At 33.6% G+C, this 23,565-nt stretch overlaps 2 protein-coding genes across 7 annotated transcripts; both read right to left on the bottom strand.

The window, feature by feature from the left end:
• Positions 1 to 405: 405 nt before the first annotated feature.
• LOC105285115 (intraflagellar transport protein 81 homolog) lies at positions 406 to 8,015 on the bottom strand. Of its 2 annotated transcripts, none has more exons than XM_026974057.1 (13): positions 7,654 to 8,015; positions 7,395 to 7,537; positions 7,182 to 7,293; positions 6,904 to 7,020; positions 6,782 to 6,841; positions 5,966 to 6,118; positions 4,106 to 4,384; positions 3,606 to 3,923; positions 3,375 to 3,516; positions 2,677 to 2,825; positions 2,494 to 2,574; positions 2,250 to 2,416; positions 406 to 1,043 (listed from the first exon to the last, which is right to left on the bottom strand). In XM_026974057.1, the coding sequence occupies exons 1-13, from the start codon at positions 7,756 to 7,758 to the stop codon at positions 947 to 949; spliced, it is 1,923 nt and encodes a 640-aa protein (XP_026829858.1). In that variant the 5' UTR covers positions 7,759 to 8,015; the 3' UTR covers positions 406 to 946. The 2 variants fall into 2 exon arrangements, with proteins under 2 accessions (XP_026829858.1, XP_026829859.1); XM_026974058.1 differs by having other exon boundaries at positions 7,395 to 7,555; positions 7,654 to 7,746.
• Positions 8,016 to 8,112: 97 nt separating this feature from the next.
• On the bottom strand, positions 8,113 to 23,068 carry LOC105281542. Of its 5 annotated transcripts, none has more exons than XM_011342828.3 (15): positions 22,448 to 23,068; positions 19,468 to 21,513; positions 18,870 to 19,102; positions 18,651 to 18,750; positions 17,873 to 17,949; positions 16,089 to 16,263; positions 14,422 to 14,640; positions 13,431 to 13,553; positions 13,176 to 13,340; positions 12,670 to 12,829; positions 11,989 to 12,404; positions 11,503 to 11,746; positions 11,086 to 11,206; positions 10,385 to 10,546; positions 8,113 to 10,244 (listed from the first exon to the last, which is right to left on the bottom strand). In XM_011342828.3, exons 1-15 carry the CDS (start codon positions 22,503 to 22,505, stop codon positions 10,089 to 10,091), a joined length of 4,455 nt encoding a protein of 1,484 aa, XP_011341130.1. In that variant the 5' UTR covers positions 22,506 to 23,068; the 3' UTR covers positions 8,113 to 10,088. The 5 variants fall into 5 exon arrangements, with proteins under 5 accessions (XP_011341130.1, XP_011341129.1, XP_011341132.1 ...); XM_011342827.3 differs by having other exon boundaries at positions 17,873 to 17,952; positions 22,448 to 23,066; XM_011342830.3 differs by having other exon boundaries at positions 16,089 to 16,200; positions 17,873 to 17,952; positions 22,448 to 23,066.
• Positions 23,069 to 23,565: the final 497 nt, after the last annotated feature.

Below are 23,565 nucleotides of genomic sequence, written 5' to 3'. Positions count from 1 at the left end.
TAAATTGAGATTCTGCTAATTCTTGAAAGGAATCACAATTTGTGATGAAGATTGCAACGAATAGGTAGACAACAATGAAATACAACTGAGATTAGTTATCTATCTTTTTTTTAATATTAGCTACAATAATTTTTATATTAATTATTTTTTAATTATTTTTTTATATTTTATTTTTTAATTTTTTTATATTAATTATAATTAATTATAATTTTTATATCTATAATAAACTTAATTTAATATACACATCTCCAGTTTTATTTTACACAAATATTTCTTAGCAAATGCGTTTAGGATTGCCTTAAAATTATCTCGCTCTAATCGCTTATTTGCGCTCCGTCAAGACATCGCGTCCACCTCATGCTAAGCATTTTGTCTAACGACTAGCAAATACAATGTTATTATTTATTTTTCGTTTATTTCTGTTTATATTTTTATAAAAAAGTCTAACGGCTAAATAGATATTATTTGTCATTCAGCTAAATTTCGAATGTTTTCTCGGCAACGTTTGTTGTATGTGTCATTATGTGAGAATTCCGAGAATTATTGCGTTGAAATTTATCTCCGATGATTCCGCGAGGTAGCGAACATTCGGTATTACGAATGCATAAGGTTTAAATTGCTTTCGAACATTGCGATCGTAAAAGTATTTTGTCGCGTACAGGATTTCCGAAAACGCTTGCTAGAAATACCGTCCGCCTGCCACGTATTCTGTTAACAAATAAACTTCATTCGCGAGACGAGAACGATTTTTAAACTGTCCTGATCGTCTTCCTTGAACCCTGAAAAGCGCCGAGTCAACGGCCACAGTGATTCTATAATAATCGTGATCGCATTTCTATTGTATTAAACCAAAAACTGTTTCGAGTGCCTCCCTCCTCCCGAAAATCTTTAAATATCCAAAAATATGTCTAAAAATATCAAAAATATTAATATAAATATTAACACATCATTGTAACACGAGAGTTTCGGCATCCCCTCTTCGCACCACTATACCATCCGTTTGTTTGCTTTCTTCAGCACACCGAATCTTGCATGAAAAAATTCTGGAATATGCAAAATATGTATATCAGAATTTGATATCAGAATCTGTTAAGATTACTAAAATATGTCGGTAAATGTTAAGATTAGAGGTAATCTCATTGATTTCAATGATCTTGATATATTAATTGTCAAGGAGAAGACTCTGACTAGTTTGCAAAACGTTCTAACCATCGCTCGTTGTTTATTAAAAAGTTATTAATAAATTCCTAAGAGGTTGTCTCTAATCTTAATTTATTTTCATTATCAAAATTTCTTATTATAATATATTTCCATTTCGATTCACAACATGTAGCCAGAAATTTACTTTTTTTGCGTAATATTTTCTTACAATCTTAATAGCATGCAATATAAAAAAGTATACGTTTAATGGATATATGATATAAGCTTTAATTTTTAAACAATGCCTTATTAATGTAATATAAAATTGCATACGTGCGCATATTAAGTTTTTTAAACTCCATTTTTTATTTTTTAAATAAGATTATAATTAAGATCAATTCGTAATTAATATGCTAAATTATTATTATTATTATTATGTAAACAAATTACACACAATAAATATGCACAATTAAGGTGATCCTGGAGTGGCCAGTGAACTCCGTCGCGGCGTCTGTATTACCGGCGAAATCGGTAATTTTCCTGCATTTTTCAAGAAATATATCTTTTTATTGAATTCACAGAATGAAAAATCCTTTTCCACGATGAAAGCACACACAATAATGTAGTGTGGAAAGTTAAGTCCTATTTTCCACACTACATTATTGTGTGTACTTTCATCGTGGAAAAGGATTTTTCATTCTGTGAATTCAATAAAAAGATATATTTCTTGAAAAATGCAGGAAAATCACCGATTCCGTCGGTAATACAGACGACTCCAGGATCGCCTTAATATATGTAAATTCACATATTTATCAGAAATATATTATATGTAAGTTTGCATCGTTCAAATTGTATGTGTTCTTATTAACTTATGAGATGTCTGCTAAATTAATACTTTTTTGTTGCGTATGTATGTATGTATGTACATGTACAGGATGTTAATTTTACACCGCCCACTAAGTACATAGCGTTATTCCTTATGGAAAGTTGAGTCAAAAAGTCTAAAATTATTTTTCTCTACGATGCTTAACGAAAGAGTTATTGTTAAGTAAATTTTAGCGAATCAGTGCTATCCTTTAGCCTTTGTACATATATAAAATGTTACTCACGAGATAATATTATTCCACTGTTGCGTTTGAATTTCGTACTGCGCAGTGTACTGCTTCATTCTTTCGCGTTCCTTGTTTAAATGTTTTGCGGTTTCTTCTCCTGACACAATGTCATCCTGCAGTGCTTGTTTCAATTTTTTCCCCACATTGTTTAAGTCACTCTTAGTCTGAGAAAGGAATCTTTATGAATCTTTTCATTGCTAATAATTACTAATATTTCAGAATATTTGCTCTATATTTTCACCTTTGCTTCACTACGTAATCTTTCTTCGGTAATTTTCATCCTTGCAATTCTTTCTTGTAATTGCTTTTTTTCCTCTGTATTCTACGATAAGACATACAACATTATGTTTATTAAATTTATTTATTAAATTAATTTAATAAAGATTATCACATTTATTTGCTAAGTAATAAGTGCATAAATTACCTTTATCAAATTTTCCTTTATTCGTTGCGTTTCGGATAATAAATCGCTCGTCGTATTCTTCATACTTGTCTCTACCGTGTTATGACTCTTGCATGCCTTTTGATACCTCTCATTAGTTTCGCGCGCAGTTTGCCGTAATACTTTGATATCTACCATATACATATAATATAATTATTTTATAATGTATACACATAACACGATGTACACATATAACATCATATTTTTTTCTATAGTATGTATGAATATATATTTATACGTTATAAGACATGTTTTTAAACAAGTTTTCTTAAACTTTTGTACCAAAAGCTTCAATTCCTCAAACACAAAAATTTTATTCACCCGATTTAATTTATCTAAGAAAATTACCAACTACTTAACAAATTTTTAAAAAAACCATGATAAATATTTAACTTAATCTGTTAATCGATGCCTAATATCAGGAAATATTATTATTTACATTATAACATACACACAAGAGGTTTTTTTAATATCGACATAATCAATCAATAATAATTAAATAATATAATAATAAAATAACAATAAATAAATACTAAAAAATAACAATTGGATAATACAAATTTAAATTGCATGCTAAAAATTAAATAGTAAAGTACTGATAAAACATTCTTCACTAAACAAGCTTTGCATGATTGTTGCCAATAAATTACTTAATTTTGCAGGAATGGCTTTATTGTTACCTTTTATGAGTGGAGCAAGATTGGTCCCTAGAGCCAATATTGTCTGAGACAATTGCGTATTCGTCGCTAACGCGTTATCTGTTGCGTAATTCTCCGGAATTATAACTTTAGATACAGTCTCCATCGGATAGGAATTCGTGATCTGAAATCATAATAGAGTATAAGAGTCCATATTCAGTTATTAATATATTTGGGACAAATCCGGGAGAGAAATGTCGCCTATTGCAGTACCTGTCCATCCAAGATAACTGCTGTTCGAAGAAGTGCACCATTTTCCGCTTTTAGGCCGGCTATCTCCATTTTGCAACGCTTGTATACCGCGCTCTTGGTTTTCAAACGGTTGACGTACTTTTTTAACTCTTCCGCTTTGGGTGCCAATGTCTCCTGCAAAGTCTTTGAATAATCCTGCTTCTCTTTCAGTCCTAATTGCAATTCTTCCAAGGAGTTCTCGATCTTCTCCAAACGTTCGAGTGCATTCCGTTTCATATTTCCTACAGCAGCTGCTTGTTGTCTGAACGGCTCCACTTTGTCAGTATCATTTTTAGATACCTGAAAAATGATTAACAACAAGTCAATAGCACTTGAGCCAGATGTCTTATCATCTTTTATTATTTTATATAATAATTAGTGTATATATACATATATACATATATGTACATATAATTATTATTATATGATATAATTATACTAATTGAATATAATTAATATGATTGTGTTATTAACATACGCACTTTGGATTCTACTAGATTCTGTATGTCTTTCAGTATCGTGTCCAAATCGTTCCTCATAGCAGCAATTTTATCCGGGCCCAAATAAGAGTATTCCTTCGCCATCGACAGAGCTTTCATTCGGTTTTTCTTCGCGTTTAATTCAAACGGAAGTTTTTCCTTTACAATTATCGATTGCACTGTTACTTCTTCAGTCAAATGTTGGATCAATATTTGCGGCGTGAGTCCAATACTCTTGCGCTCCAACGTGTGCAATTCACGTTCAACTCGTTGAAGAGAATTCTGGGATGCAATAAAAAGATTTAATCGTGAGTGCTCGCAAGTTATTTCTTAGTGTGAACTATGGCAGCAATTAAATATTAATAATGTTCTAGCAGATTTAATCACGACTCTTAAATTCTCTTTCGGGTCTTCATTTGAATAATTTATTACCACATATACGAATGATTTTATTGAATTTAATTTAATTTAAGCAATAGGACAGGTTTTATAGGTAAACTCAAAGAAAGATGCCTCGCATCTGTTATTCAACAAACAAATCGAAATAACTCAATATTTACAAGATCCCAAAACATTAATATTACGATAACAATATAAAATAAAGAAAAAGAGAAAAGGAGAGAATGTATTCACTTATTCAATTATATTTGACTTAATTTAATAAACCAAACATCCAACGGAAATTTTTGATCAATCTAATATTTATTATACAAAATGTCTTTACTATAGTATACTTTACTATAGTGTACTTCATTACTAATAATATGAGTATGTGACAGGAAAATGATAGGATGTTATTATTTCCACATCACCACGTAATAGATAACATGACGCGTTTTTAATGATTTCCTCGAAGACATAATAAATGAAAATAATATAATAGCATCATTTTCCTGCCGCATAATCATATTACTATTAATTAATTACTATTAATAGAAAAGTACGAGAGTTAATTTTCAACGTGCTCCCAATATCACATGAAGCTCGTTGCTCACATCGTGATTTCATCTCTCGCTGTCAAGTGTCATCTGACACTCATAGTTGTTAAGAGATTCTAACAGATGTGCGGTATTTTCTTTCTTTGGATGGGCCTACAGAGTTGGAAAAATTTCGCTGACATATAGATGACAAAATCAATTAACTTATAGTTTTTGAGACATATCAAACAGCGAAAACACGACACAAATCAAGTAATAAATTTAATAAAATTTACTAAAATCTATTTTATCAGTGACGAGCTTCACGTGTTATTGGGAACGCGTTGAAAATTAACTATCTTTCGTACTTTTCTATTTTTTACATCGGTGAGCTCTATTTAACTTTTGTATACAAAACAACATTTTGTATTTCTGTTAGAAACTCGTCCTTGTTAAAATTCTTATGTTAATAAAATTCACCGTATGTTAAATCAACCTTTTTCAAACATTAACACGATGATGACACGCAATGCGATGTTATGCGAATCATATAAATAACATTTTCCTTAAGTAAACTTTAACTAATATAAATATATTTACTTCATATAAAATTCGCTTCTAAATGTTGACATATTATTTGATTATTTATTAGCATTATTATAGCATTATGTTAAATTAACACAAAAAATGAGTTTGAAACATTTAAAATGTGTTAAATTTAACACAAATTATTTTGTTGTGTAATATTTTTGCTGTTATGATGTCGCTCTCAAATCTATTAATTTCGATCATTGCGTTTCTATAATAAACATTTAATGATTGGATATATTCTATATGGGACATGACAAACGATATTTTGTTAACATCATATACAGTGCATAATTTGCAAAATACCTTTTTGTCAGATTAAATAATCTAGATTTGTAACACCTCATAAAAAACATACTTGCAAATCGGATATGGTATCTGCCTCTTGTTCTTTTTGTGATATTAAATCGCGCTCCTTGTCCCTTTCCGCGCGTAATAATTTACAGGCGTTAAGTAGATGCAGTGCAGGCTCGGCCTTTAACTTGATTTTACCGATGCGCGCTATCACCGCCTGTTACAAAAAATAAAATTTTAATAACGATTGGAATAATAATAAATAATATTCTATTAATAATATTAATATATTAGATTGACCGGAAAGTCCATGCGGATTTTTTTAACAAAATTTAAACGCAAAGCTTATTGTATTAAGACTTTATATTAACTTTGTATAATTCTTAATACAAAATTCTATATTTTAATTTTGCTAAAAAGATCCGTATGGATTTTTCGGACAACTTAATAAATAGAATAAGAAGAAAGCCTAAAACGATCGACGGTGCATATCTCAATTCCTTATCAATTAAAATTGAACAAATTTGAATGTTTCGATCTTGCTTTAAATTTTCTTCAACGAAGGTAACGCTAAAGGTTTATTATTAACTCCGCTAAAAAGTGTCCAAAGCAAAACTAACATAATTGAATTGGTACGCACCGTCAATCGCGTTTTTACGCTCTTGTGTGTTCATTAATATTAAGTGATATAATATTAATTAATATTAATGCGTTTATTAATAATAAGAACATAATATTTAAATACTATGGATAAACTTTCGAAATTGCGCTCATTATTCACTCATGCTCAATTAATCTAATTTTTCCATTGACACTGTGCGAGAGAGAGAGAGAAGTAGCATCACATATTTGGCTAAAATTATCAGCATTAAACACATACTTCCTTTTCTTTTTCCATCGCTTGTAGATCCGTTGCAAGTTCAGCGGCGGTCTCGACATTCTATATAACAAAATGTCATTACTAAAGTAACAAGACTAAAGAGATTCTCACAACATACGTACTTTTTTTCCAATTTCCCTTTCCTTGTGCACGGCTTTAAATTTGTCGAGCAGAGACAAATACTGTTCGTGTAAAAGAGATATTTCCGAGTCCCCTAAGTATTCCGGCGGAATTTCTATCTATAATGATTTTTCACAATTTTATATTTATTTTCTTTTGCATTATTTTCTTTTATTTTTGTATCACATTCTTATTTTTATAAACTACTTTTAATTTTTATAAAATTACTATTTTGTAAAATGTTCATATTACATATACATGCTTAAATCCTAAATGTTACCTTGACGAGAAATCGTGACAAATACGCCCTTTTCCGAACCACATCGATATGCGTCAAAAGCCATGTCAGTATGGGATGAATGATCTCAATTTCGCCTCGAACTAAACCTTGCCTGAATATATTAATATCTTTCTTCTTAGATTTTATACTTGCAACAAGATCCGACAGAGTAGATAGAATATAATTATTTTACTCAAGATGTTAAAAACGTACCTGAATGTTATTGGATCCACATCCGGCTGATAATTAAGTATCCGGAGGGTTGTTAAAATATATATAGATATTTCTTCCGGAGAATCCAATCTAGCATTAGCATCATCTTGTTGTTGTATCTTCATCAAAACATTGCACAATATCTAGCAAACAATATTAAACTTTCCGAATTAATTATGCCTAATCTATCCAATTCGTTTTCTTCATTCATGTTATCACTATGACGGTGAAGCGGTGATAAATTATAATTAACTAATACCTGTAATAAATCTTCAGGACTTAAGGCATTGAACCCAATTAAATTGTAATTCCGTCCTAATAGCTTGTTTATCTCTGTCACAATAAATTTCACGTTTTCGCTCATGAGGCAACGTTACGGTGATCTTCTTGAAGGTGTTTTGAACTGAAGAAACGCTTTGAATTAATTACTCTACGCTTGTTAACACACTGTAAGCGCAACGCGGCAAACGGTTGAGTAGATCTGAGTACTGAGCACCGAGCAAGACCTGCCAAGATAATCTGTCATTGCAAGTAAATTAGCGTACGTTATAGAGCTTCGGTTACCCTGACAACGACACAGCAAACACGTATGGCGCACATGCAATATTTTATTACCAATACTACATCGCTGAATATTAAAAGAACAATAAAGGGTACCCGAAATTTGTTTATACTTGTAACGCATAGTTAAAATCTTAATAAAAGGAATAATGCATAATTGTAACAAAATATTTTATTAACATCCTTATACGTGCAAATACGGGGGTAGCGCACGGATACACGTCGATCATTCAGTTAAAGTCGAATAACGAGACGCTGTTCGCTTGACAACACAAGCTCTATGTATATATGGATGTGTACATGTGTGTACGTGTTGTGTGTATATGTATTTAACACGGTATTTTATTATACAACAATAAATATACAGTAATAATTACATTACAGTACTGCGTTACACAAGTCGTCCTCGTGCCACTCGCAAAGGACTCGCTATATATAAAATATTATCGATGGAGAAGTATATGCTCCTCGATGGGAATAATATTCGCGAATTAGTTCCCTTGCGCGCGCATTTCCATTACGTTCGTACGGCAATTCGTCTGTGAGCTTGAGTAGCCGTTCAACAATTGCCATTTTGAACCAATATATTAGCATCCATAATATTATAAGAAAATCTTATATGAAAATGCTGCAAATTATAAATAAAAACGTGTACATATCTCCGTTTACTTTACAAAACACACAATTGAGAACAGATATTTACATTAACAAAGAATACATTCTGCGTAAGTCTTTGGCAATAAATATAACATTCTATATAGCAGTTTGATTACAATATCGAATAAAAATGTCCGTTCATGAGACTCTCTTCTAAAAAATATCTTTACGTACAGATCTGTTTATGTAAAATTATTTATTCAAAATATAATACTTAATCTCTCTCTCTCTCTCTAAAAAAAAATCGACAATACCTATTACATATTGTTCCAAAGATTGAAACCTTAACACACTGCCAACCGCCTGAGTGTAAACATCATGACCGTGAGCGCCCGCAGAAAAAAATTCAAGGGGGAGGGCAAAACCTTAAGGTCTCTCTAAAAATAGGAAACTCAAGTAAAAAACAAGGAAAATTTTCATTTCGAAACTTATTATACCAGATATATAATTTATGTGTATTATTTATTTGTTTTCTTTTCTTTTCGTTTTTTGCTTATGACTTAGAATTTTAACATTGCAATTTTTCAATTCCAGGGGGGGCAATTGCCCCTCCTTGCCCCCCGCTCCGGGCGTCCATGAATTCATGACACGCAAGGACAATGTCCTAATTTAAACTGATAATTTCTAGCATGGCGATGAATCATACAAATCACAAATCATATAAAATTCAGAATCCATCACGTCTCTCTAGATTCAATTGTTGGAGAACTAAATTCAAATTTCGTTCAATGATCCGTTTTGAAACAGAGAGATCTCCCTGAGCGGCCAGCAACGTGTCAATTACATCGATCGAGTCTTAATTAAATCAATCGCAAAACCGACGTTCCCACGATCGATAAATCTTTAATCACAGCGAATCACAATGCGAACGCAATTCATTATCGTATAACGCGCGTTATCCTCATCTTCTTATTTTTCATTTGCAGAGAAAACGCATCGTTAGCATAATTAGCATAACGAAACAAAAGTAACAAGCGATACATAAATTCATATTATTATTCTACAAATTGACTATACATGTTATAAATAAGTTATACACTCCTGTACATAAATTCATTCAATACTGCTTTCCTTGCAAACGAAGAAGTTGAAGTGAGGCTTCTCCTCACAGACACCCAACGTTGCTCCGAACATCATTTTCGTTACCTCCTCCCGCTCGTCGATGCTTGATACAAAAGATTCTTTACATCAATAATTCGTCGTGGGATTTTAAAACAATATCAAAAATGCTTGTTTCGTGATCGCAATATACGGAAAAACTAGAAAAATAATACATTTTAAATTACAAAACAAATTGTATGCGATTAAAGGTAAACATAGAAACGATGTAATCACTGTGCCGTAATATTACGCAAAATTGCACGTTGAATCAAAGTCATTCGATACTATCCTAAATATCAATCATTACAAAATATGGAATATACGCTCGCTGTTTCACTAATTATTCCATCACATTTGCCTCCTTTTCTCTTCTATTCAATCCTCTAATACGAAGAATATCAATTCCAGTACTGTATGAGCGTCCTGACTACTCTGTGCGGCTTTGTGTAAAACCTGAATCAACTCGTTATCCAAGCTCTTCATGTAGATCGGCGGCAATTTTGTACCTTCGCTTCCGGCCTCGTAGCCCACCTACATATGCAAGTTAAACATTGTATATATACATACACGCGCATACATGTATAAGTTTAATGTTAGTCACACGTTATAAGTGTAACAAATGTTTTGCAAAAATTCAGAACTACAAAAATAGAATAGAAAAATATATTTACGTTGTCTGGATGGATCGTTGCCCGTACACCGAGCTTCGTTAAACCCGCCGTCGCCAGAAGGTCCAACAACTTGACCAGCGCTGCGCACGTCGCCTTTGCTATGCTCCCCGACAATTTGTTTATATCCACGGGATCGTTCACGCCACTTGAATGATCATCTGACTTTGGAAATATTTTTTTCTAATTATTCGACTTTTATACATATGATTTTTATGTATTTTATATATAATATTCTGCCCAAAAAATTGACGTAGAAAAATTGTAGGCAAAACTGGCGAAATTTGAATGAAAATAACTACTCAATGAATCGTCATACATACTTTTCCAATTTTAATGGTAATATATCTACTTTAACCTATTTCAGCGGAATACGTGAAATTAAAAAACAAAATATTTTTTCACAAATTTCATTCACGGAATCACAAACTTTAGACTTTTCCTTCGATTAAATACTTCGAAGAAAAAGACTCATATGATTTTTTTCTCATATAGTTATACTGCTCCAGAATTACCTGTATATTTTCATCAATTTTTTTATTACCATCGACATTGGCATTACCTAATATGCCACCACAGGTAGATAACTGGTCAGATTCTTCGGAGAGACAAAGAGAGAGTTATTCTCATTCAAATTTCCCCAATTTCTATCTACAATTTCTGTCATATTTTTTTTAGCAATTTAGTATATCTAATATATATACTTTTATAATAAACACTTCCGTCCAGCGTATAAATCGGGTCGTCCCTTTGTAGTCGGTACCATTGTGCACTCTAATAGACGGTATGCCATCCATCAATTGCCCATCAATGGGACTCTTAACTCTGACAACATAAAAAGTTATTATATGTTATTAAATAATATAAGAAGATATATGAAAGACATACAAAAAAAACTATAGTCACGGAAATATAGACAATAGAGTTCGTTATTTAATGATTACATATAACTTTATTATATTAAAACTCTCTTTGATTGAGGAAAATCGGCTAAACTTCATATACAGAGCTGAGTCATATAATAGCTGATATAATAAACAAAGATTATTTATTATAATCTAAATCTAAAGAGTATAAGAAACGAAGATTTGCGCGCGCTAAAATTGATTGAAAGAATTTACCCCAAGTTGAACTGCACATCGTTGTCGACCCATTTTATGTTCACGGTCTCGTCCGGTTCTGACGCTCCCTGGCGTCCACAGCCGATTGAAAAGTCCTGCATATTTTTCAGAGCAGCCTTCAAGGATTCCATCTTCTCCGGCATTATTTCTACCATTAATCCATCCTCTACGATACTAGACTTGGCAGAAAGTCCCATTGATGATTTCAAAGCACCATTGATAACGATAAAACTGGCTCCGGTTACTGCACAAAAATAAAAAAGCATGATATGAGTATGCAATATAATTACACCAACTGTTACATGTTGTATATAATATGTGCACATGCGTGACATATCGTAACGATCTAAAAGCTTATCATATTATATAATAATATAACATTAATTATTAAAATTATTGCATATGTTTTATATAAATATATTTTGTTGCAAAATTATCAAATTAATTTGTGAATTCAACAATATATATAATTATTTACAATCTCACCTGTTCTTGGTTTATTGTGAATGTTTATCGCTTGCGTCTGGTAACTGCTCTCGTCACCTGTGTTCGTCTGTATGCAAACCAGATGCGAGTCTGCAGCTATACTGAAGTTCGATGCATAAGCCAACACGTGGTCGTTCGAGTTATGGAGCCCCTTTATGACTTGATCGTATCGATTCCTGGGAAACATAACGTCCGTCGTTCGATTCTTAAGATGAATCGTCAGACCTCGCACACCAGGTAAAGTGTATCCAAAGTTCCTGAAATCCGCTAATACTTTCATGACGGTGTGTCCAATCTCGAAGTACAACGCATCCCGGAAACGAACAGATACCAATGGACAAGGATAATAACGATATTCCGCGCCGAGACGTAGAAGAAGCCTTAACGGGAACACCTTAGCCCACGGAGTTTCCCACCTGATAAATATCAAAAAATACAAATGAAATTACAATAACCAGATAAATGTACAGCGTACTCTTCTTATCGATCATCCAAAAATCTTGTCAAAATATTTTCTCTTTGATATGTAATACAAAAATATGAGAGAAAATTTCGTCGTTTCGAAGGATCGGAAACAAAACAAAAAACGATTTCTTCAAAAAAGAAAAAAAGATTCCAGTTTGAGAGCCAAATTGATTATTCGTGCATATACACCAAAACAATATTGTGCATTATATTCACCTATGAACTAAGAGCCCAATCAGGAAAGGTGCTGGTGGTAAAATAATCTTCTGTAAACACTGTAACGTTTGACGAATAAAGAGAAACCCTGTGTGTTCGCGCGAGCCCAACAGATTGCCACCTTGGTATACTAAAAATCCCAGTTCCGTCATCGTGTTACCTGCATGAAGAAATGCAACAGAAAGTTATTCATTGCGATTTAAAATGCTAATGATTACTATTGTTGAAATATTAATGATATCCTCGAAATTAATATATTGATAATAATATCAATATTAATATATTAGACGAATCAAAATACTGTGATGCTATTTTAATACCAAGACGACAAATAATATCAAATTGTACATGCAGTAACGCTATCAAACATTAATGTATTATTTATATAGTATATTATATAATGTATTATAAATTAATTAGTTTTTATAGTGGAAGATCGCTATAAGTTTGGCTTATTCGAAATCAATAAAGTTACAATCGATACAAATGTATGCGAGATACGTTACCCTTAATAGCTTCAAAATACAGCTGATTAATATATATGAGAAGGTCCTTCGGGATCCGTGTTTCATCCGGCAGCACTTCAACTAATAATATAATTTCATCTTGACCGACGCAGGCGAGACCTCTTGACGTTACGTTCCAGCAAATCTTGTTCACGCAACAATTCACTACAAATTAATACAAGTGAAAAAACATCTTCTACATATAGGCGGAGATAAGTATATTTATGTATGTGTGTATATGCGCATTATACTTACAATTAGTTATTTTTACATATGCATAGAGATTCCGATTAATTGCGAACATTACTGGTGGCTCGCACTCGTTCTTCAATGTCTTATAAAGCGCGTTCTCGTCCATAGGTGGATGATATGTGATTTCTGCTCGTAACGGAAAAAGAAAAGTGATATAAATATAATTTACTTGCAACTCCAGATTTTCGCACAATTGTCATAAGCACAATGTGAACGTATATTGTATGTTATGCTCTGAGCACAGTACGACAAATATTTTTATTTATCTTTATTACTTTAGAAAATATAATCTATGTAAGTCTGCAGTTTTTGCGAAATTTTTGAAAATTATTCAATTATATGCATAATGTTTCTTGTACTAATGTAAAAACTAACATAAACGCTTTTCGCAAGACTAACTGCTTTGTATAAATATCCACAAAAATTATTTGTTGCTCGAATCTTTTGCCATCGCAAAAATTAATAAGTCTAACATAATATATTAAAATGGATATTCTAGAACGATTAGCAAAAATTAATTTGTTGTTCAAAACTTTTTGCTTTTTTAAAACCTTGATGAGAATTATTAAAATTTAATTAACAGTTTGTTGCAACTTTCAAAATAAAAACTAAATGAGTAAACCTGAATGGACGAGATTATCGATACAAACTTCGATTTACTATGTATGAATTAAAATATCAAATCACATTTTAATTCACACATAATAAATCGCGCCAACCAAAGCTCTATTTATCCATTTAGCTTGGAAATTGATAAGACTGTATGTCGTGTGTTAAAAGTGATTATTCTACAAAAGTTAATAGAAGTCTTTGCACTTTGATTGGTCGCTCAAATCTTTCGCTCAAACAAATCAAACTTGTTTAGGTAACATGTGGAATGACATAATACAATACAGCCAGATCTCGACAGACGCCTCTGGAATCTTGAAATGCTTCAGACTTATGACAATCGTGCTAATCGGATTTTATACTTTTTTTTATATAATATGCTTACGGCCTTTGTGTATGGTGACGGTAGGAGGCAATAAATTAGGATCATGCGGTATATAGCTGTTGGTCACGTTGTCCAGAGGGGGATGACTCTGCCTTCTCATCGCGGTATCGGCCAATGCAGATCCTGACGCGAGAACCCGCTTGTTTCCCTGTTTGCGGTATGGCGGCTTGGGATCCCAACACGTGTCCAGCTCTGTCAGGTCACAGCCAGGCCTTATTCCTGTGTTTTAGTTATAGGTGCGTAAAAACAAAACAAACAGGAAGGAGATCGGGGAAACTGACCACGTGGCGACAGACACGTTTCCAGAGAGGCAGAAAGAAATAATATCGATAGAAATAATGGTCTGATATAAAGGAGAGAAAAGAACGAAAAGAGAACAACCAAAAAAAATACAATGCAGGAAAAATGATACGTGGATTAAGGATAATTGCATAAATTGTATATTGCATTGCGTTATCTAATAATCGTTATCACGTTCGAATGTCGTGCACATATTTATTGTGCACGTATGTATATATCATTAATAATAGTATATTGCTATTAATATAGCACAAAATATTACCGCTAAAATATTAACAGTTATACTGTATAATTTAACTTAATAGAAAATAGGATTAATTGTAGAGAGAGTTACATGGCGTATACTGATAAGAAAGAGAGAATAAGAAAAGATAAATAAAGAAATTATTGAGACTCTGTGATTTTCTATTAATAATACAAATTTAAGACGCATAAATTGACAATGCATAAATTGAATGAAATTATACTACAATCAATATCTTTGGACAATCCTAGAATTGCAAAGTTTCAAAGTTAGTAATCATATGTAAGGGCACGCGCACACATATATCTTGAATGTCCCATGGTTTTAACAGCAAAACTGCGTACTGTAGATAAAAAATGTATAAATAATTAATAGATTCATATATGCGTTTTATTAAAAAGTTAGAACAAAAGACTATAAAAATTTAATGTGAAATCTGGCAAACTTGGGGGCCAGACAATCATCCAAATGTAAACAAATGCTTTGAGATGATCATTAGAAAAATTAAAAACATTTCTTTTCATAAATATTACTTTATCAGTCCACAAAATCCTTTATCAGAAATAATTAATCTCCTATGCCGCACGTATGTATTTGTATATGCACATATGTAAGGTTGAATTGAATTATACATATATATAGATCTATATTTATAAAATATATTCGTCTTACTTTTCTCCAGAATAAAATTTGCGTAATTAACACGTAGTTAGCTATTAAAACTGTGCCCTGTGCGTGCGCGAATGTGCGTAATATTATACAGGGTGTTTCAGATTCTACTCACTGTAAGGATGAAAAAGTCATATTATGGATCCGGTTTGTTATAAATAAAAAGTGTTTATAACTTGGAAAGGAAACCTTTCCAAACCCATGTTGATATAGCTTTTTTCATCCTCACAGTGAATAGAATACTCTTAAAGTTGTCCACCTATTTCTTGAAACATCCTGTATATACAACAATCGTCATACTCTCTTATGTTATTGTACAATCATAATATAATAAATCAATTAAAACACTGCCAATCACGTTTCTGATTACTAGAGACTAGACTGGTTGTCTCGTTTGTATTACTAAGAAAATAGGAGTTAAGAACGCTCAATAACATGAGCAACGTTCACCTACCATCACTGAACATCACAGATTTTTGTCCTTCCGCGCGGTGCTTCGAGCCTTCCCGCTTCAGAACGCCCACGGGCACCATCACTGTTGGCGGTGGTGGTAGGCCGCCGGCTAACTGTTGCAAGGGTGGTATAGTTGAACAGTACTCCATGGGATTATTTGGATTAGGCTGTCTCCCCTATAACCATTTGTTGAATACTTCTGACATCGACGTTCGTCCAATTGTCCAATCCAGAAAAACACACATTTACATTTAAATGCAAAACAACGATTGTTTTATCGTTTTTAATATCATTAAAACGTCGAAAAGTTTTATACTATTAAAATAAGAAATATAAAAATAGATAAAAATTTTATTAAATATTACTTTATAAAAATATAATTTGTATGCATATACATATACACGTACGAGCAGAAATAATGAGTATAAATTTAATCAAGATATTAAATAAATAATATTGTGAAAAATAGAAAATAATCTTGAAATTTAGAATCTTTATTAAAAATTTAATAATGTACATACTACATTACTGTTTCATACTTTGAAATTGACAATTTATATTTATATCCGAGAATTTCTAATTTTTTAAAAAAAAAAGCTCTGTATCGTTGTGATATGAAAAAGCAAGTAAAACAAAATTGGTTAAAGTATATTCATCGAAGGAGAAAAAGATAAATAAAGAAACGAGTCGCTTTAAATGTTTTAGCGTTAGCTATGTGAGAGTGCGTAATAAATATTCGTAAACAAAGTTTACAAATTTGTATCATAAATTTTGGGACCTTTTACTGACTTAACTCGACTACACATAACATGTGCGTTATTTCAATATAGCTACGTCTACGTGTTTCCTGGACTCTAGCTAGAGATACGAAGCAGATTGTCTTTTGCGTAGCTATAGTAAAACATGCTCTGCAAAAACAACGTTTATTCTTGCAAATAACATGCATAATCTATTAAAAGTAAATCAAACACTTTCGATACCCAAAAGAAGAAAAATGAAGAATCATACATGCTGCGACGTAATGTAAACTCAGTAACGTGCGAGAAATACATATTGCAAATAATAATCCGTACTCCAAGGAGATGCTTATTAAACATAATTAATAAGATTCATTTAAAATATTTCGAGAAATTATACATCTTAGTTAAAAATATCTCATAATTTCTTTATGTTGTAAAAACAGAGATCTAAAATGTTCATTAACAATTGAACAATTCCAGATTGAACATATAATTAAACGTGCTGGACACATCGATATGCCGCATTTTCAAAATAAATTTGATTTCTCAATGTAATATATTTTCAATAATAAATTTTCAGTATGTGTCATTTTGAAAAAATAGTAAATCTTTCTCTTAAAAAATTCCTCTAATTCAACGTAAATGTACATTCGAAATTTTTATATTAAGAAAAGGAATGTTATAACTATTGATTTATATTTATGCATAAAAAGAGGAGACGTTATATTATCGTTATATTAAATCGCTATCGATGTACACACAAACTGTCTGCACAAGAATAAAAATGAAACAGAAGTATTCAACAAGTTGTTATAGGTGCTATGTATATCACAGACTTATATTAATATTCGTACAACGCTTAAGAAGTTAATACCATTCGCTGATATCGATTGATAAATGGAGGATCACTCAGTTATCATCAAGATATAAACTCAGTCGAATTGTCTTTTCTAAATCTCACTAACAAGCGAGGATTTTCAAAAGGGCTCTCAATATACTGTTACGACTGTCGACAAGAGGATCGATCTAAACACGAGCAACGTACCTGCGGGGAATTGACGTCACTACAACCAGCGCATGAATTATAACCGGTTGGCCAGTCGCCCGTCCCCTGTTCGCTCTCTGCTGAAAATGCAAATGTATACGTATAGAATTTGTTTGTGTAATAAATTCATTACATAAATTTATTTTTTCCATTTTGCTGAGCGAAATTAAGAAAATTACTAAGCCTACGTTTCGCTATTAAAATATTAGTTTTAATAACATCATAATATAATAACCCATTGGCATAATTTTTTCGTAGCTAAAACTGAAAACTACTAATATATACGTCCTCATAAATTTCAATCTGAAAAGATCACTTAATGATTAATTATTATTAATTTCGATTTAGGTATTACGTGACTGTCATATGGAGATATCTGAATGTTACATCAAAGATGCCGGACCTTTGCCGATATTTAACAAAAGTGAAAATGATTTCTGTGATAGTCGCAGATACAAAATCATCGATCAATTAATCGAGATCTGTAGCCGAATGCTTTCAATTGTTATTTACTAAAGTAAAGATTTGCTGTTATTTTTAATTCCATTTCTTTTAAATTTGTTTTCATCTTCAATCTTGAAATGTATAATACATTTTGTTTATCTATCTATCTAATAACTGTGCTTACTATCATTCCAAATAAATAATGATTAAAACGATATATAAAGATGTATGACTATCCATCTTCTATTTTTGTTTTAATTGCAAAACATTGAGTTTCTTTCAGAATTGGCTAAACTACCGGCTGCAAAAGTGTTAAGATTTTATTTCTCCTCACCTTTCATGAGTACATGATAACACGAAACGCAAACGCGAGAGTCGATGTTCCCCTGATACTCCAATCTGAATTTCATGTTGCAACATTTGTTGCACAGCACCTGAAAAACGTATCGTAAAGTTAAACGCGTGTCTCATGTTGCACGGTAAATCAATGAATGAGGTCAAACAAAATATGAAAACTAGCCGTTTCTGTTTTTCATCTCATTTGTTTGCATACCTTGCCACAAGCACGACAATGATGACGCCTTTTAAGTACGGTAAACTTAACGTCGCACAACATACAGCTAGGTGCATCGCTATCCGGAACCCAGAACGGTGGTTGCTTCCCTAAGACTGTGTTACATTCTATTAAAGAATTATCAGAAACATCTGACGAAACGCCCCGATCTTCTTCAACAACAGGTCCCGTTTCTGAGGGTTCAGCTTCTCCAGATGTGGCACTCGAAGATTCTATCACAATATTACGTTTTTTTTACTCGACACATCTTAATGTACATGTATATTTATATTATGATAATCGTGCACAGAAATTGATACTTTATTTTTATTATTATTATATTATATTAATTTATATATAATTATATTAAATTATAAAAGTCCATCTTAGTTTTGATTACATAAAATTACAAATGTCTTTAAACAGAAGATTCTGGAAATTTTTTTCACAATAAAAAAATGCATGAGAGTTAGTTGTGACAATTTTGCTGTAACTTTATTTTTAACTCTCCCCCTTGAACTTTTATCAACTTGCATAAAGAACTGATGAAATATATAATAATAAAATTACAAGGATAAAAAATGCTGGGATGACGTACCAAGTACATGAGAATCTTTATTGTGCGTTGAGACAATGTCCAGTGTCTGAGGGCGAGACGGCTTTTCAGCTTCCTGGCCATTTTCATCCACTTGAGGGACTGCAGAAACATCAGCGATCTTAGATACAATCTCCGTCTTGGAAATCGCATTACCGTCGTGTGTTCGCTTATCGTGAACGTCTTCTTTGTTGCTCTCCGTAATATCTCGGCAGTGTACCCTCTCGTTACGACTTTCCAGTAAATTTTTGACGACGTCGTCATCGTTACCCTGTGATTGCGTACCTATATTAATATTCTGTATCGTACTTAACATGTTGTGGCTCGTATCATATTGCTCCTCAACATTCTCGGGCTTCAGCGCAGCTTTCTCTCTAACGATAATGCTGGACGTGGCTTGTGGCTCTCTCGCTGTATTCTGATGCGCCGTTACATCTTGACTGACTGGCCTAGTTGCATCGTTATCTTTTATCGCTCTACTCAGCTCGTTATTTTCTACGCGTTTTAATTGATCGCCTCTCTCATTCGACACGACTTTCGCCGTATCGTTAAACTCTCGTGGATCCGTCCTCCTCGCAAAAACGTTTACGTTTTCGTCAAACTTCGCGCTTGTGCCGTAATCGATTACGGGAAATTTCTTCGCCTTCTCCTGGAACACCTCCTCCGAGATTTTTGGAAGCTCACCGATCATGATTTTCTCGAATATTGGCGCTTCGTTGATATCCTCGTCATCTCGCTCACGTTGACTCGCGGGCTTTGCTTTGGCGTCTCTCGAGTCGTCGCATAATGTTGACAATGACGGAGCGTCATCCGCGCACAACGTATTTCGCGTCTTGGCTCTCTCCTCCTCTTCCTCTTCCAGCTCTAATAGATATCGATTGAGCTCTTTCTCAGAAAAATCATCGCACGTGACATCGATTGTGTGCGTCTCATGCACACTGGAGAGAACGTCATAACACTTGGCCGCCTCCTCGTTATCACTTCTGTTGTTCATTATATTCCTATCGAATTTCGGACATTCTATTACGTCCTCCTTACTATCGACGAGTATACATTTGCTAACCGGATCTTGAATCCTCGAATCTAATTGGTTTTCTTTATCAATTGTATTTTTGGAAATTTCCTCGGACAATGCGCCGCTGCTAAGCGTGGCCCTTTCGCTAACAGCTGCCTCATTATTCGATACTTCTATATTTACAGCAGCATTGTCGTGTTTCAGAACGGCTGCACTTGATGTGAAAGCCGAGACATCGCCGTTATCCCTCTCAGGCTGCATCAGAATGGGATGCTGCATAATGGGCGCAATATTTGTTATCGCGTGATCGCGCTTGTCGCCAGTCTCAATCTCGAGGAACGCGCCTAATTTTACTGGCGGATTGTCTCTGTAATCCACGGCACTTGTGTCGATCGCATCAGTCGTTTCTTTTTCCTTCGCAGTTGCGTCCTTGTTGATCGCCTTGCTCGATCTAAAGTCCTTCTTCACAGTGCTGGTATCTACGGGCACTTTGGCTAGATCGTCCGTCTTGTCGAGCACAGGCTCAACGTAGTCCAAGCTCCTAGTGGGCGCATTAATGTACTCGTTCAAGCTGTTAAACACGTTGCTGATGCTGGGCTTGATATTTGGCTGGTTCAGCTTCTTGTCATATCTGTCGCCGTCTTTCGAGTCGCTGCTTGGCGGCTTCTGCGCCAGATTGTGTGATATGTCATTGTACATCATCGAAGACACCTGATCGGAAGTGCGAGAGAGTATGCACAGCTTCTGTCCCGTTGCCTTGTTGTCGGTGACATGATCGTGCGTAGGGAAATTGTTTATGAGATCTCTGCCGTCCGATGCCGACGCTACGCTTCTTTCACTGAACGAATGCCTACAATCGATGTCTATCGGCCGGGTATCTCTGTGTTTCTCGAAGGAAGGTATCACGTCGATCGCAATATTCTTCTCAGGATTGAAGCTGTATGTCTTCGGCGGCACAGACTCGCTGGTGAGATTCTCCGCAGACGAGGCATCGATCATAGAAGCCGCAACCGACGTTACCTGCTCTGCGCAATCTGCATAAATATATAAACAATTAAATCTTTATGTGTCATGTACTTGGATATAATAAATGAAAAGATAAAAGAGAGCCTGTATAGTCAAAACTAAGCAATTTCTCTGTCTTTGCTCAAAGTTTCATGAATAACATCAGTATATCCATCTTTAGCGCCTAATTATATTGTTGGTAATATATTTTGGTATTTATTTTAACATTTAGAATCCGAAATCACTAGATATCTGGCAAGAGTAAATATATGAATCATAAATTCATAACAACTTGTACTATTATATTACGTATCACATCATTTTTGTAAATAATTTTGCAAACAGTGCAGATTTCATGTTTGGTTTTTAATAAAACGTAGTAATAGTTATGTATCTCAAAAGTGACTCTTCATGCAATATGGAATCTTTTTGCTTGAAAATTAAATTAGAATCTCATAGCAAAAAGTAAAGGTATGATGTGTTCCAAATATCGGATACGTAACATCTGAAAATTCTGAACGTTAAGGAAGTAAATTGTACCTGTTAAATTATTTCTAAAAATTATATTGTTATAAATCACTTCATAAAGATCATGAGATATAAAGATATAACAAAGAAACTAATAACAAATAAATAAAATTAATGAATTAATAAATTAAAGATCATAGGCCAGTGTTGATAGTCAGATATTTAAGACCGTTTCAAGTTCATCTGCAGATGCTGTATGGCTCATTTCTATTTGTATGTCTAACTGTTGATACACAGTTGCACATACATGAAGATAATTTCACGGGAGAATAGCTTTCCAAAAATCCAATCAAACAAGGAAGTAAATGAGATAAGGGAGTCTATGAAATTCTAAATGTCAGACACCTGACATTCGGATCCTGAAGGTTGGAGGCAGAAAAATGTTGCTTACAAAATTATTCGTGGAAATCGTGTGTTACCCATAAAGACGCATACCTTCGTTAAATTCGAAATCATTGAGCACTTTATCCAAATCGATCACGAACTTCTCCATGGTGCGACGACGTGGTTTCGATCGTCCCGTTCCCACCGAGTGAATTCACCAAACAGTTCTTCTATCCGATCTCTAATAACCGCACACTCGATTCCATCAACGTCAATCGACATTAATAACCTTCATAATGAGAGATGCGATTCTTGCTCGACGAGCGATGATCGATGACGTTCAGATCTCGACGCTAAATGCACAACTCCATGATATATTTCGACTCCTGAAAAACAATTTGCGTTGCGTCGCGTCGCGTCGCGTTGCGTACGTTGAATACGTGTGATTACGCGTGATTCACGTCGGTCCCGTTAATAATTGTCGAAAGCAGCGTAATCGTTTCTGACGCATGACACTTGTGCCTCAAGACTCGACGAGTTTCGAACGTCCGAAACTGTTCTCGCGCATTATTCGGATCCTGAACCAATGCGACGACCGTACCACCGTGTATCTCCCGTTACACGACGGAAATGTCATTTTGCATGAAAATATAATGAAGTAGGTAGACAGAGGATGACATATACAAATAAAGAGAGAAAAAAGATAAAAATGCGAGATAAAACATTAGTGTAATGAGGACTTAATAAGGCTGTATTCCAAGTCCATTGTATAGAGAGATAATCTTAAGGATAGGCTGTAGATAGTAATGAAGCTTTTTCATTGGCTGATGAATATTTTAAGATTATATTTAAAAGACAAACTTGTTTTAAAAACCATAGACCATTTACTATTGGACTGCGCATCCGTGATGGCAGGTTGCTGCCGAGTTTAGAGACAAGGACAGCATGTGAGTGATGTGAGATATGAAGATATAACAAAGGCCGTGTTCCAAAATTCACTACCAGCGCTGAAACTCTATAGTTTATGTCATGTACACTATAGCTTTTCAGCGCTGGCAGTGAATTTTGGAACACGGCCAAAGAAACTAATCCTAGAGTGACTAGGGAACTTGTTCGCGATGGTGCTGCCATTTGCACAATAAAATGCTTTTTATAGGAAAAATTTCGGGTAAAACTGAAGGAGACGGGTCCTCCTCACCGATTTCCTTCTAACTTTGTAGAAATGTATA

The sequence above is a fragment of the Ooceraea biroi genome, chromosome 12 (assembly GCF_003672135.1).
Source record: "Ooceraea biroi isolate clonal line C1 chromosome 12, Obir_v5.4, whole genome shotgun sequence".
Classification (NCBI taxonomy): Eukaryota; Metazoa; Arthropoda; class Insecta; order Hymenoptera; family Formicidae; genus Ooceraea; species Ooceraea biroi.
Note: the sequence above shows the minus strand (reverse complement) of the source record. Positions and strands in the feature narration are given on the sequence as shown.